The sequence below is a fragment of the Oxyura jamaicensis genome, chromosome Z, assembly GCF_011077185.1.
Source record: "Oxyura jamaicensis isolate SHBP4307 breed ruddy duck chromosome Z, BPBGC_Ojam_1.0, whole genome shotgun sequence".
Lineage (NCBI taxonomy): Eukaryota > Metazoa > Chordata > Aves > Anseriformes > Anatidae > Oxyura > Oxyura jamaicensis.
In genome coordinates, this window is record NC_048926.1 from 73,704,955 (window position 1) to 73,720,437 (window position 15,483).

Sequence of the window (15,483 nt, forward strand, 5' to 3'; positions counted from 1 at the left end):
AAAAAAAAAAAAAAAAAAAAAAAAAAAAAAAAAAAAAAAAAAGCCATGGGTTTTCTCTTTTAGCCACATTTTAAAGGATAAAGTCTGATTCATTGCCAGGCAAAATCTGATGTATCTATGGACCATGAGAGAAAGCTTCTGATGGATCAATGTCAAAAGTCATTTGTTCAATAGTGCAAGTGTATAGTCCCAAAGACAATGTTTTATGCATTCCCTGTTTCTGGTGTGGTAATAAGATTGCTTGCATTTATTTATCTTACTTTGAATACTGGATAACAAAATAATAAAAAGACAGCTCTACCTAAGATAAAAATAAATTTCTCTGTATAAAATTAGAGCAGCAATGCCAGAATGGTCTGCCTTTCCAAATTTTGGTGTCCATTTGTGTCACTTAGTCTTGTAATCTACAAACTTTCAGACAGTTATTATCATGAATAGGGTATTCAGGCTCCTAACAGGAACAGAGGACCTTTTTTTCTGTTCAAGGGACTGACTGATCACCTGAAAGATTTTAGGCAATGAACCTTTTTGTGGGAAAAAATATGGAATAAGAATAAAATAATTTTGAGAACAGATCTGGATTTTATTTGCATGCAAAGTATACTACTGTTGTGTTATAGTTTCCACACATCAGTCTAGAAAGAAAATGTATCTGTCCTCCACTGATATAACTCAAAAGATTGGGATTTTCACAACAGTGTTACAGATTTTTATTTTTTTTTGAATTCACATGTAATAAAAATCTGCATTCATGTAATAAATATTACCACTATTATAAGGATATAACAGTAATTCACTAAATGATGAAAAGTCCGAGAAGAAATTTTTGGTCTCATGCTATCATAGTTGCCTGAGGTTTTTGAAGTATCCATCTGATATTCTTTTGAAGAATTATACGGTCTTTTTGTATGAGTTGGCATATCTGAAGGTCTGACATCTGTGTAACATTCCTCCTCCTAGACTGAGGACTCTATAAGGAACAGGAAATTAGAATTCTGATTCAAGCCAAGCAATTGTTTTCCATAATTACAAAGAAAAGTGACATTTTAAGTAGACCAAATAATCTGGGGAATTCAATGGACAAAAGAGTATGGAGTTTTTTAAATGCTTAAATGTTATATTCCAACATTTTGGTTTACTCTTTCAAAGTAGCTCAAAATGACAGTGATTTCAGAAAAAAAAAAAAAAAAAAAAAAAAAAAAAAAAAGTAAGTGTTTGAAGTGAACTGCAGTAAAAAGCTTTATTTTGCCTTTCTATGCAAAGGTTTTCTGCTTTTATGCAACTACCAATTTCCTTCTCCTCTCTCCCCTAGCACTCTCATGTATCTATTTCCTAATCTTCCAGTTTAGTAACCTAGACCTAGTGATGTAAACTTGATTCAAAACTCACTTTTCAGTGTAGCCTCTCCATGAAATAATGAAATAATGGAATAATTAAAGGCTGTGAAATAATGCTTGATATCACATTTAATAACATTAAACTCACATGCCATTTTATTGTTGCAGCATTCAAGAGGGGAATTTTGTAAACATTTAAGTTTAAGATAAAGAAAATGACTTATTTGTGTAAATTAATTTTAGAGAAGACTCTTATGAAGATTCTCTCCAAAGATCCCCAGATATTATCTGGAAACAAAAAAAAAAAAAAAAAAAAAAAAAGACAATCCATTTATTAAGGCCCTTATTTGGGAATTGGAGTGGACCTCAGTTCTCCATCTACAAAGGGACAATTCTTCTTTTTATGATGAAAAAGAAGCACTCATTTATGCAAAGCCAAGAATTTATTGTCCAGGTAATCAAAATCCTACCAATCTAACAACAGAATTATTTTCAATGTCAGTCTAATTATTACAGTGAGGGAAAAAAATAATAATAATACATGAAAAGCCTCCAGAATAATAGTTAAAACTGCAGTGCCTACACTTCCTAGTACACAGTCCTTTCTTTGCTCTTGCAGTCACTCTTCCAAAGCCCCTTTGGATCAGCCCTGGAGAGAGATAAAGACTATGGTGAGTCATCAGTGTCTCAAGCTCCTTCCTCATCAGGACAACTGTTATGTTGATGTTGAGGGCTTCTTCCTCCCCTCTGTCAGGAAGAATGTGATACAGACATTGATGGCTTCTTCCTCCTAAGTCTTGAGGCAACTTGTGGATCTTCTTACAACCTTTATGCTTTGGTCTTTCTTCACTGGCCTGTAATTCCATGTCAGATCCAAATTTTCTGAATATAGAGTGTAACATATCTGTTAGATACTTGTACTCTGTTCTTCTGTTTGATCATAAAGCAGTTTTGTCCTGATCTAGGTCTGCATATCTTGGCCTGACCATTACTAGGTTGCTCATATCCATGGCGGTTCCAGGGTCAGCCTGTGCCCTGTCTCCTCTTATCCTGCCCTGTCCTCCTCTTGAATGCTACAGGCTTGGGGCAGAGTGCCTGGAAAAGCTGTGCAGAAGAAAAGGATCTGGAGGTGTTGGTTGATGTTCACCTGAACACAAGCTGGCAGTGTGCCCAGGCGGCCAAGAAGGCCAATGGCATCCTGAACTGTATCAAGTATAGTGTGGCCAGCAGGACCACGGAGGTGATCGTTCCCCTATACTCTGCTCTGGTGAGGCCGCACCTCGAGTACTGTGTTCAGTTTTGGGCACCTCAGTACAAGAAGGACATTGAGGCCCTGGAGCGTGTCCAGAGAAGGGCTACGAAGCTGATGAAGGGCCTGGAACAGAAGTCCCATGAGGAGTGGCTGGGGGAGCTGGGGGTGTTTGGTCTGGAGAAGGAGACTCAGGGGAGACCTTACTGCTCTCTACAACTACCTTAAAGGATGGTGTGGGAAGCTGGGGGTCAGCCTCTTCTCACAGATAACTAGTGATAGGACTAGAGGGAATGGCCTCAAGTTGCACCAGGGGAGGTTTAGGTTGGAAATGAGGAGGCATTTCTTCTCAGAAAGAAGTGGTGGAGTCACCATCCCTGGGGGTGTTAAAGGAAAGGTTGGACATGGTTCTTAGGGACACGGTTTAGTGGGTAACATTGGTGGTAGGGAGATGGTTGGACCAGATGATCTTGGAGGTATTTTCCAACCTTAATGATTCTGTTATTCTACCGACTCTTCACAGTATCCTGTGTCCTTCTTTCCAGGCTCCAGCTGTGGCATTAAGCCTGCCTTCTTCTGCACAAAATCAATATAGTGGGGTCATAAATGTATTTTAATAAATAAATAAAAGAAAATAAAAAGAAATAATAATAATAATAATAATAATAATAATAATAAACAAACACCAGTTTAGCACTGCTGTCTATAAAATGTAGCTATGCCATAAGACTGTAGTTAAACTAAAAGGGTGAGTGACTAAAGACAGAGCCTGACAGGTCCTAAGGACCTTGCAAAGCTGCTACAAAGCCTGGGACCTGTTACTAGCAATAACAATACTGTATTTACTGCACTGCAGGGCAGTAAAGCTAATTACATTTTGTCTGTCATGCCCACAGCCTGAATAAACAGATACACAATGAAATAGTAAATGCTTCCCGATGTGTGCTCTCATATTCACAGGGACTAATAATGACACGCTGAAAACTAATTTGGTATCCTGATGTTTGCAGGTCAGGGCTTCAATGGCAATTCAGGAGAACATGAAGCAGTGTGTTGTTACTCCAATTACCAAGCTCACGATTAATTGCTGTTCCAGAGAGAGGCTGGTGGACATAAAATTTTCACGTGAGGCAGGTCCCAGCATTCAATGAGATTAAACCGACCAGGTGAGGTTCCCTTCCAGTTTTCTGAGGCAGCTAAAAGCGGCAAGACAAACTTGCTTGGAAACACTGGTGGTTATTATAAAAGCTGGAAGTGTCACTGGAGGACCAGGAGTCAAGTGCTGACACCTGGAATGCCCAGACACCCTCTTGTGCTTGTGTTATCCCTGGCTGGACAAACCTAGCTGCACCCAGGCATTGTGATACTGGCTGTAGGCTTCAGAGCACCATGGTCTGCTCAGAGGCACAGTGCATTGGCAGGACTTTTTGGACATGGTGCTTTGCATTGCAGCAATTACCAGGACTAGCAATCCAGTGTCACATAAAAGTAAGCACCAGCTCTCTGGCTCTGCTCCTTTCAGCTTCCAGTGGCAACTACGGCTAAAGTGTGTGTGGGTACCTTGCTGGCAGCTGGTGTGTGAAATTGTCTTGTGGAAACACAGCACTCTCCAAGAAGACAGCTTCTTCCCAGGAACTGTTATCGTAACCTAGCTCACTAGAGGGCCCCATACACTGCAGAGAAACTCATCCCCCAGAAATCCCACCCTATAAAATCTTCTTATACCTGCAGCGGTGAGGATTTTTTATTATCATCATCCTTTTTTTTTTGTTGTTTTTTTTTTGTTTGTTCGTTTGTTTGTTTTGTTTTGTTTTGTTTTGTTTTCCTTTTGGAGTAGCTGGTCCTGGCCGCCTCTCCTTGATCCTTCACCACTCTGGCAGACCTGTTTCTGTCCCCGAGCAGCTGCTGCCTGTGCAGAGCTATCACCTCCAATTGACAAGGCAGCAGGAATGGGAAGCAGAAAGGGAAGCTCATATGTGACCTTCATGACAATAGTGTCTTTGTACAAACTGTTGCAGGAGAACGAGCAGAGGTTGGCATTTGGACCATTCTGTCATGCTCCCCTACTCCACTGAGTTATATTTGGAGCATATGAGTATTTGTTGTGCTATTTTTATTAGAGGGCAAAACCCTGCTAAACAAGAATTTCATACAATGTGATGTGCAACACCGTGCTATCTGTTACAGGAAGAGATGAGGCTCAGTGGGGAAATGAGAAAAGAGAAAATAGTCCTGGGCTGTGTGGGAGGTTCAGCACTATTTATTAAAAAGTTGCATCTCCATGTCATATTTTTGTTGCCCCCTTGGACACAGACTTTGAGAGCGTTTCTGTCTGGTTAGTGTTTCAGAGATCCTGACTGTAGAAAGAGAGTAAGGTCCCAGCCTCATGAGCACATCATGTCACCATGTGCTAGGCAAGATGCATTACGAGCCACATCCCTCCACAAGCATGCAGAGAAGCACAGCTTCACACTCCTTCCTGTAGGATTAAGCAGCAGCAGACAGGCTGCACCAAGTGACCTACTGGCTCTGATGATAAGCCGTGACACCAAGACTTGTGTTTCTGAGGGAAAATAACTCAGCCGTGGTTGCCTACAGCATTTGCACCAGCCTGATAACCTGAGCATGGCTCTCGCTGGCTCTTGCTCGTTTGCTGTTGGAGAAAACCATCCTACTTCATTCACCATCCTTTTTGGCTGTGTTGGATGTTTGCAGTTGTACTGACTTACTCAAGAGCTGCAGCAGCCCTCTGCTTTCTCTCCCAGCCAACTGTGCCATCAGGAAAGTGGTGTCAAGGCATTCTGCCTGGTCATCTTTGGAAACAGTTTCTGCTCTCTGTCTCAACAGCACCCACATGTGATGTGCAAATGTGTTGTGAGATAAACACACAGCTTTCTTCACAGAATCAGAGAAGGGCTGAAGTTGGAAGGCACCTTTGGAGGCCATCTGGTCCAGACCCACTGGTGAAGCAGGGCCACACAGAGCAGCTGCCCAGGACCAGGTCCAGTCAGCTTTTGAATGTATCCCAGGAAGGAGACTCCACAACCTCTCAGGGCAAGGAGTGCCTCCTGATGTTTAGACATAACCTTTTTTACCCACTGCCTCTTGTCCTGTGACAGGGCACCACTGAAAAGAGCCTGGCTCCATCTTCTTGGTTTTAGATCTCTGCAGCATCACTTCATTTAGTGCCTTCTGGCTTTTGATAGCTTCTATCATGTTCTTCCCTAACTCTGTGGTAAATCACAAAAAGGGCAGAAATAATACTGTGAGCACCATGCCAAAGGGCCAGGAAGAGCCCTCTTATGTGACACCAATGCTAACACTGCCACTGAGCCCTGTGTATGACAGCAGCCACCTCCTGGGCTGTGCAGTCACATCAGTGGTTGCTGCATGACCAGACTTTCCAAGGCAAGTAAATGTTCCTCTCATCTTTAGGCTCAAACCTTATACCACTTAAAATTAGCCTGAAGCAGGCAAACCACCTTGGACAAACGATGGTTTGTGTCCTTCTACAAACCAATCCACACCAAGTTCAGCACGAGGTTGTTCCGAGATTCCCTTGTTTTACAGAAATAGAGTTTTTCAATGACTTACTGGCTTCAACACTTGGATACTTCCCAAAGAGGGCATTCCAGGGAAGAAGACAGGCTAAGTAAAAGTAGGATTTCTGTACGAAGAGTTTCTGATCTTGCTTCTGCAAGTCCCAGCCACATAGGAGGAGTCATGCAGCAACCAGAGCACCCCTATAGCCAGAAGGCCAAAAGAGCCCTTAGTTTGGGGTTGAACCCATGAGAAGAAGCCAGGGAGATTTATAGATGCAATTGATTTGAGCACAAATTTGCATATCTAGATGACTCGACTCCTACTTACCAATGTTAACATAGTGTAAGATGTCAAATACCAACAGTTCTGCACCAACATCACAAAAAATCCCTTTGTGACTGATCACAAGAGCTGACATGAATACACAAAGACAAAAAAAAAAAAAAAAAAAAAGCAGGAAGCAGGAAGCAGGATGGAAAGAAATGGTGCCATGGGTGTTTCACACTGCTAATGAGAAATATTGTTAGAGTTGTTAGAGTAGGGCATGACCAACAAAGGCACAGTTCCTTCAGGGACTGTCACCCTGATGGGAGCTTGCACGCTGGCTGCAGGGTGTGTGCCAAGGGGGTTGCCAACAGCAGAGCTGAGAACTGCAGGCATAGCCAGGGAGCTCAGCCACAAATGAGGCCAATTACAAATGAGGGAGAAAGCATTTAGACAGTTGGTGGTGTCCATCTGGTGCTCAGAGACTAAACTGCCAGCCCCTTGGCCAGTCATCTCGGCGGTCTTTGCTTCCAGCTGCCCTCATCTAGTGGTAGAGGTAATGTAACTGATGCCATTCCACATCCCTAAATATTGTTGCTGCTGTCAGCTTCTATGCCTTATTTGAATTAAGGCATTAGTAAAGTAATTTAATTCAATTTACTTTCATTTTTGGACTGCCCATTTCAAAGGACTGGTACAAAGGTCTTACTTTTGTGCTGTTTCTACAGATTAATATCATTACCCTTTTAAGTCTTAAGTCACACAGACACACCTATATGTGCTTATATCCAAGTCCATCAGTTCTTCTATTCAAACTACTGGAACTGTATACATACCTTCAGTTTAATGCCTGTTTAACTCTTCTGTTGGAATTCATGGCTTCCAGCAGTGCTCCATCATCTAATGCTGTATGACATCAACCATAAAAATCCATACATAAGCCCCTTTAAACAATAAATGTTCATAATTATACCCCATTTGGCATGGAAATCGGTGGAGATAAAATTTCAGAAGTACCTGCATGCCATTTTCAAGAGCACCTCTATCACTTTTAAGTGTTGTAAGTCCATGAAGATGCCTATTTTCATCTTTTGGAACTTGGTACCAGAAACTATCTGGTAAGTTCATACTTACTTCATACACCCCTTAGGGTGTGTGCATTTAGCTCCATCAACAAACTTGCAAATGCAACATAGCCTCTTTAAATAACGTGGGCATCTGCGACATCTTTCCCCTTGGTCTTATATTGCTGTGAAATTGTAGATGATGCAAATGAAAGTACCAGTTCTATAAAACTGAGCTGACTTTCACAGTGGTCTCACACTCCTTCTTGTCAATTCTTACAAGAACTTGCTTTTCATGAATGCATTGTTCAAATGCCAATGTAAAAAAATAGCAGGCACAGAAAGGAGAAGAGGAAATTAATGTGGTGGGTATAGCCAAGAATACGCACAGGTTTGCTGAGACTCAGCTGAGATTTTCTTCAGGCCGGTATCCTTAAGATCACTATTAGACTCAAAAAAACCTGCAGTAAGTCGTTAAGGCTTTTGGAAAGACCTACAAAATTTTCATCTCTTTTCTCTAGTTATGTAGCAGGAATTTCCAGAGGCGTGTTACAGATCTGTTCTTCACACTAAATCACTCAGCACCACTGTTTCTGGCATTGCAGTTGTTCCCACAGGTGAAACCACTGGGAGGGTGTTTTATGTAGTCATGGGATCCACTGAAACAAGACAAAGTGAACCAGCCCCTTGAGGTCACAAGGATATTCTGGGATAGTAGACAGGAACCCATCAGGCTGTGCTTGGTTTCCTTAGGTTGTTGCAGACATAATTTATTTTAAATAAAGAAATTTATTAGGAAGTAGGAGTTACCCTCACTGCTAGATGTTTTGAGGTGTCTTCTATGATATTTTCTCTCAGAAGCACAGTCCTGTGCCATTTTTCTGCCATAAACATAAACACCCATGGGCCAACCATCAAAATGACCCTGGTGTGCTTTCAGAGGTTCTTCTGAAAAGGAAAGTAATCCCTTTCCCAACTCAGCCTGGGCTGCAGGTGTTGTACTGTCTGTTTTTCACTCCCTGAACTGACTCAGCCCAGATGTCTGCTTTATCCTGACTTGGAATTTGTGTGGCTCTTGGGAAGTCCAGAGGTCAAGAATTTCACCCAGCTAAGACCCACGCAGGCAGGAAGTATTAGCTGACTCTTACCACAAACATTCAGTGCAAAGTGAAGACAAATTTTTCAGCTTCCCACAATTAAAATCAAGCCTAGTTCCAACTTTCCATGAGGCAGCAGGGGGGACTTACGGTCCGTGGTGGAAAATGAAAAGGAGGACATGGCCACGTTGTTAGACTCACTGTCCTTTATTATTCGCACTGCAGCACCATGAGTGATCAGACAGCAACGACTCAGGTGTGGCTGACGCTGGGCAATGTGGAACAAAGGGCTAGAAAAGTAAGCCCTGATCAATTTCAGATCTCTTTTCCCCAGTCATATCGTCACTCCTACAGCTTTGTAGCTGGCTCTTCTTGCTCATGCAGCTCAGAAATGATACAACAGTTCCAAGGAAGTATCTCTCTGCAGACTTATAAATGCTTTCTGCACAAGAATTTGGTCTCATAGTTTCTCCTCGGCATGGGGAATTCTGGTACTGTGTATGAAAACAAAAGGAACAAATGCCCTCAGGTCGGGGTGTAGAAGCTGGTTTGGTGTGACCTCCAGCCAACACCAGAGCACAGGGTGGTGCAGCACCCTGCTTTTCTCCATCCCTCCCACTGCAGGAAAAACTTGTGAGATGCCTCTGATGAAAGCAAGACAGTAAGATATGGGCATTGGGATGGAACGGAGCCGTTGCAGATAACCTCCTGTATTCCTGAGAAGAGAAAATTAGGATCTAGATGACAGTTAAAATTAAGGCTGTCCATTTCCAAAACACATCCCAAATTTCCTTGGCTTTCTACAGCTCTCAATAAATCCCAGACTTGCTGCTCCTGCCCCCCACCCACCCTCTGCTTCTCCTGGGGTGGTAAGCAACTTCTCTGGCCAAAGAGAAGTTACATTCATTGTTTTATCACATTATTTCATTCTTGCCTGTGCCTGAGCACAGCCAGTGGGAAAAACACTTTGCTTTGTTAACCAAGATCCAGTTATCACCTTGGTCCCACCTTTCTTGCATTTGTATGCTGGAAATTTGTGCTGGGAGTTTGTGAGAGGAACGGCACCAAGCTCCCCATGTGCCCACAAGGACAGGAGGTCTCCCCAGATCCCTTACTGGCAGTAGCAGCACCACCCAATGGCCCCATAGATGCTCAGAGAAAATGATGAGAACAATAGCAGGAAATGTCTCAGGGTGGAAACAACAAGCCAAACACAGCCCATGGTTCTGGGGCTTCCTGATTGGCTTGATTTGCCTCTGCAGGAGCACTTCAAATAACCTTGAGGTTGTCCCACCAGGGCAAAATCTCTCCCCGCTGAGGTTGTGTTTATTCTGAGGCTTTCTGGTAGAGCAGGGATGTTTGCCACCAAGCACAAATAAATAAGCAAAACTAAACTAAACAAACAAAACAAAACAAAACAAATAAATACAATAAAAAAAAAAATAATCAATGAAAGCTGTAGTGTAGCTCAGACCCAGGAAGCAGGTCAGGGCAGCAGCAGCCTGGTCCCTTGCTCGTTGCTGTTGGTGCATGATAGGCTGTCCGTTCCCAGAGGACACATTCCTCACCTCGCACTAGCTTTCACCCTAGAAAAATGGACTGTGAGTTCCTGCAAGTGAATGACAGCAGAGGATAGATTTGCAGCACTCAAGTCCAAGGAACTGTTTGCAACAAGAAGCAAACAAAACAAGCAACAGCTCCTAGTGGGTGTTTCCTTCCTGTCCCGCTGCACCGCTTCTGTCCCTGTTCTGCTCTTGGCAGACATGCAGGGGAATGCATTTGTGTATCTGCGAGGGGCACAAAATATGGGGAATTTTTAAAGGGACCCAGTAAAGCTCAGTGCCTAAGGCATGCTGATTTACAGCCGCACGTACCCACCTAGCTCCCTTTTTTGGGGGCTGTTGAGGGCATTTACAGGTTCAGGCAGTCCGTGACTAAAGTCCAACACAAAAGGCAAGGCAAGATTGGGTACAAGATCAGGGCAAGGCAGATGTGAACCCTGTAAGCTGAAGCTCTCCATCATAGTAAAGTAGTTGGGCTTTAACAACCACACGATGGCCAAGATAGAGGGAAGGTGTCATCACACCAATTATAATACCTCTGTTTGGGTTTGCACATTTTCTGTGTAGCAGTCTGAATTATCTGGAGCTCATTTTCATTTCTGTGTTATTCTCAGACACCTATTCCTTGACTATATTCCATCAATCACACATGGTGATTTAGGTCAGAGTGCTGGGTGCAGGATACACATACTATTGGATCAAGACAATGAAACAGGCAGGCAAAGTGTTTTTCTGGAGGCTACAGCAGAGATAAAGCAGCTCTAGCCCATGCTTGCTTCTTTGACAACATTGCTCTTCCAATAAACAGCTATTGCAGTGTTTCAGAGATAATCAATAGCCATACGAAAGAGTCATTTGCTCCTAAATTGCTAAGAGCCAGGCATGATGGGGACAGTGACGGGTTCAAAATATCCCATATGGGATGGGATTGAAAACCTGCTTTGTGGGCAGTGAAGAACAAGCTGCTGTAACTCTGAGCAGAGCCAGAGAGCTCTGGAGCCTGGCATGGAGCATACCTGTGCAGGAATTCAAGGACTGACAAGGAATATCCACAAGAGGAAAAAAAAGAGCAGCCTGTACCAGGAAAAAGCTTGTCCTTCAATTAGTCTGGATATACCTACATGTATATGTATTAGCACAAATATTCAAATCAGAGCATTTTGTGGTGGTCCCTCAAGTACTCCTGGTTAGGCTTAGACTGTCATAAATCCAACATGTATATTAACAACAAGCATACACTCTCCTTAAATTTCCATTAGTCTTCTCATCAACTTGAATGGGCATTAAAGTAGGTTGGTAATACTGTGTTTGTTGGTTCTCATGTTTAGTTAGACACCATGTGCAAACAGTCAGAGCAGAGATACTACAGTGGAGTTCAGTGCATAATTTCAAAAAATTTCTTCAAAAGTACACTTACAAAGAGACCCATAGTGAAATATGATTGCATTTATTCATGTCAATAAAGGACTTCAGCATCTTATCATCATACTCGGAAAATTAGAATTGTCCATGACATTTTTTTATTTCACACCTGTGCCGTTACTGTATTTATCAACAGAACAAAGAGCCTGAGTCTGCAAAGAACCATGTGAGCACTTGCACTGCAGAGACACAAGCAAATACTGGTGTAACCACAGCCACGTTGTCTTAGCATCCATCCTAGGTAATCTAAGTAATAGGTAGATCAGAGGAAGAATAATATTTACATAAAAAATATTTATATCACTGAGAGTAAAACAAACAAATAAATAAATAAATAAATAAATAGATAATCCTTGGCTTAAGACAGATGGAAAGAATTGTCACTATAAACTGAGCACAAGAAGAAAAATATATCTCAGAAGGAATTGTGCTTCACAATAGGAAAAAGCGGTAGCACATACTTTCTTCTGCTATATGTATATTGGCTACAGAGATGACTTTTTGTTAGGTCAGTTGCTAGGTGTGTAAAATTATCTTCTCCTCAGAAAGTCTGCACACATTCATTCATACGGGTTATTGTATGGCACTGTTAAAATGTCTTTGCTGAGCATCTGCACGAAGGGGCTGAGTAACACAGACTCCTGCTGCTTCTCCTCGGGTGGTCAGAACTAGAGACCAGAACAGCCCAGGAAGTGCCTGCGTGCAATGGCTCTGATCCGTCATCCTTCTGCACCCCAGTGCTATCCTCTGAGCAAAACAGCCTCAAACACACCACAAGGAAGCATAGAGGGGGGGAAACAATGCCATGTGTCTCAGAAATCCATTAACTCCCTTGACTCTGGTGGACTCATAAAGTTTTGCCCAGGCCTTTTCAGGTGAAATCTCTCTTCTATACACAGATTGGAACCTGCAGTCTACTGACAAGGTGCCCATTGCTTCAGACATCTCTCAACATCAGAGGTTGCATTAGTGCATCATTTCCCAGTAGTTATGGCAAGCAGAAATGCAACAGAAGGAAAATGATCATTTTTAGGCTGTTACATCTATGCATCATATTTCATAAATTATACTATATTTTATAGTATGTTATAAAACACGTTATATCATGCATACATTTAGATATAGTTATGTATAACATATTACTACACTGTGAGGACACAAAGACTCCCTCCCTTGAAGTGTGGCTGTTCTCATCAGTTGCAGATGGTGTTTAGATTTTTACCCTTTCTATAACTTTTATACATGCATTCTTTTATCAGGCTTCACCCTAGAAGCTGGAAGGGTCTTGGTCACCTGTGAATCATGGTCCCCTGTGCTCTGAAGCTTTCTTTACTGAGGTGTATAAACTTTAGCAAAAGCAACAAGGGAGACAGCCAGCAGATAGGAGTGAATGGTCAAATGTGAATGTGTTTGTCTTATTTGAAGGAAAGAAGACAGGCAAAGAAAGCCAAGCGCTTCTTCTGGTCGGTGGGTCTGCATGTGAGTTGGGGAGGAGCAGGTAGCTTAGTAGGTCCCGTAGGAGGCCGGTGGAAGCAGGGAAATAGCGCTCGCTTGTGTGCTGAGGCATGTAGGCAGGCAGTTACCTGAATGGTGACATCTCAGCACAGCCCGGGCACTTGGCAGGCTGCTCAGCCTGCTGAGGTAGTGAGCTGGGGTGGTGTATGTGGCTGGCATTGTGAGTGATACGAGCTTAAAACTATCCGGGAACTGACTTTGTTAGATTTTACTGAAGGATAGGAATGAACATCTGAAATTGTATTCCTCTAATGCTGTGCTTCAGTTGGTTTAGAAATGAACCACCAAGATCAGCCCTGTAATTATTTAAAATATTCTCATGCTTCCAGTTCTTGAAAGACCTTCCAATCTCTAAAAATTCAAACAAAAATTAATATTATGCTATTAATTTCTTACTTCTCTTGCCCAGGATTTTGAAACAACATTTAGTTTTTTTTCTGTGATTCTGTAAAGGACAATGAAGGGACAGTGCACATGGGAGTAATGTTTAGTAGGAACTAGGGTGATATAACTGGAGAAATAACCAGTGGAGCTGGGGTGGTGAACAGATGCATCCACCAGGGACACAGGAGTGAGAGGATGCAGCAAGCAGCAGGAAGCAAGGAAAGAGAAAAAGTGGAAGAAAATGAATGGACAAGGATTTGGGCAGGCTTGGTTTAGAGCTTGTTTTTCTGTCCTCTGCTCTGTATCAGCATAAAATAGTATCAGTGTGCTGGGGCTGAGGAGCTAGCTCAGCCCTAGCATCAACATTCCTCTGTTGGCTGTGGCATTTCTCCAGCTCCCTGATTGCTCAGCAACCTTTCTGCTTTTGAGAGTTTGTCCCAGTACAGTTGCTGCTTGTCAGAAAAGCAGTTAAAGCCCAAACAATTGTTGAGGGTGCCTCAGCCCTCCAGCAGCCACCTCCAAACCTCACCATTGAATTTTAAAAAAGAGTGGTCCCTTGGACAGCGAGTTTGAGCCTACATGGTAGCAGGTACCTGACCTCCCTGTAGGGTAGGTGAGATAAGGAATGCTAAAATAAGCAGGGAAGAAATCTCTCCACAGGCATGTGTACAAGCTTCCTGGTGGCCCAATGCATTTTGCTTTTTGGTGCAGCATCCAAGCATCCTCCAGAAGCAGCTGTAATTTTTAATAAGGATAGAAAATAAACAACCAGCACCTGCCCAAGTTTCTACTGTGGAAAACCACTTCACCTGGAGGTGACAGAGCCCACCTTGCACCAGCTGGCTGCAAGGCTCTTTTCGTGGCCACTCTGCTGCGACACAAAGAATTCAGGTTTGCTGCCCAGCTGGTTTTGTAAACTGGGGACAAAAAAAAAAAAAAAAAAAAAAAAAAGGTTTTACTAGCACGTACATAGAGACTTTACTCAACCAGGGTCTTTACTCAACCAGTCAGGGAGATAAAGGGACTTGGTAAGATCTGCCAGGTCCTCTATGGAGGGAGCCTGTTCAGGAGTGCAAATGGGAACTTTCAGACCAAAGGTGCAAGCAGGTGGGAGGAGAGTAAGAAGACTCCTGGCTCTTTCACCTCCTTGGTGACTGGCCAGGGGGCTGAGTTCAGACCAAAGAATTTTTTTTTTCCACCTCCATTTCCCAAAGGAGTGTCAAGCAATGGGATGCTTCTCTGTGAGGGCAAGCATCTGAGACATGGTGATTCACCAGTTTCCAGCTGGTGGCCAGCCCTCTCCTGGGGCAGGGCAGTGTGACCTGGGAAGCTTTGAGGTTGTAACTTCATGCAGGCTGGAGACATCTGCTTGAAGCAGACTGGAAGAACCTGGCTTTGGAAGATTCATATTTCTAAATGTCTACAGACGGGTGTGGACTGTAAATACCATGGGGGCAAGAAGCAAGAGTATTAAGGTCATATGAGAAGGTGATACTGGAATGAGATATAACATGCTTCTAAAACAGGGAAAAAGCAGGCAATTAAAAAAAAAAATGACAAATTAAAAACCACTGACATAAATTAGTACACCAACTTGGTGTTTCTTTGTGAAGGAAAGGACTCAGCCATATAACTTCAGAAATTCCAAATCAAAGCTCTCCACAAAACCTCCTACATCCAGAGCAGGCAACAATTTATTAACTCTATTAACTCAGGATAAAGATTGTTGGTTTTTACAGCTCATCATGTTTAGCTGAAGAAATCCTATGGCCAATACTTGACTTGCTGGCCTTGATTTGGTTAACGTAGCAGGGTCTAACCTGGTCCTAAATCAGGCAGATGTAAAATATGAATACACAGCTCTCTTTCTGTTCATGTGAATGTACCTATATATTGTAAACAACAGATGGAGTTATGCAGCCTTTTTCCTCTCTTCCCATGTTCTTCAGCTGACACTGGGATGTAACTTTTGCCTGGTGAAAGGAATGCTTTCCCTTCCTATGTACCCAGGAATATATATATAGATTTCCAGAGCAACTCATTCAG

General features: G+C 42.6%; 1 protein-coding gene and 1 long non-coding RNA gene across 6 annotated transcripts in view; one reads left to right on the top strand and one right to left on the bottom strand.

The window, feature by feature from the left end:
* The window catches only part of LOC118155782, a 26,792-nt gene extending 12,251 nt beyond the window's left edge, over window positions 1-14,541 (bottom strand). Inside the window, exon 1 of the long non-coding RNA XR_004746003.1 lies at window positions 14,415-14,541. This is a non-coding gene — a long non-coding RNA (uncharacterized LOC118155782). The remainder of the gene's footprint in view (window positions 1-14,414) is intronic.
* The window catches only part of PALM2AKAP2 (PALM2 and AKAP2 fusion), a 209,446-nt gene that overhangs the window by 37,461 nt on the left and 156,502 nt on the right, over window positions 1-15,483 (top strand). For 3 of the 5 annotated variants that reach the window (XM_035309269.1, XM_035309272.1, XM_035309273.1), the window contains exon 1: window positions 13,522-13,680. The exons of 1 other annotated variant lie outside the window; for it this stretch is intronic. In XM_035309269.1, the coding sequence (XP_035165160.1) occupies window positions 13,633-13,680 (48 nt within the window). In that variant the 5' untranslated portion in view covers window positions 13,522-13,632. Of the gene's footprint in view, window positions 1-13,521; window positions 13,681-15,483 lie in introns of those variants that run through there. One more of the 5 variants, XM_035309270.1, reaches the window with a different exon arrangement.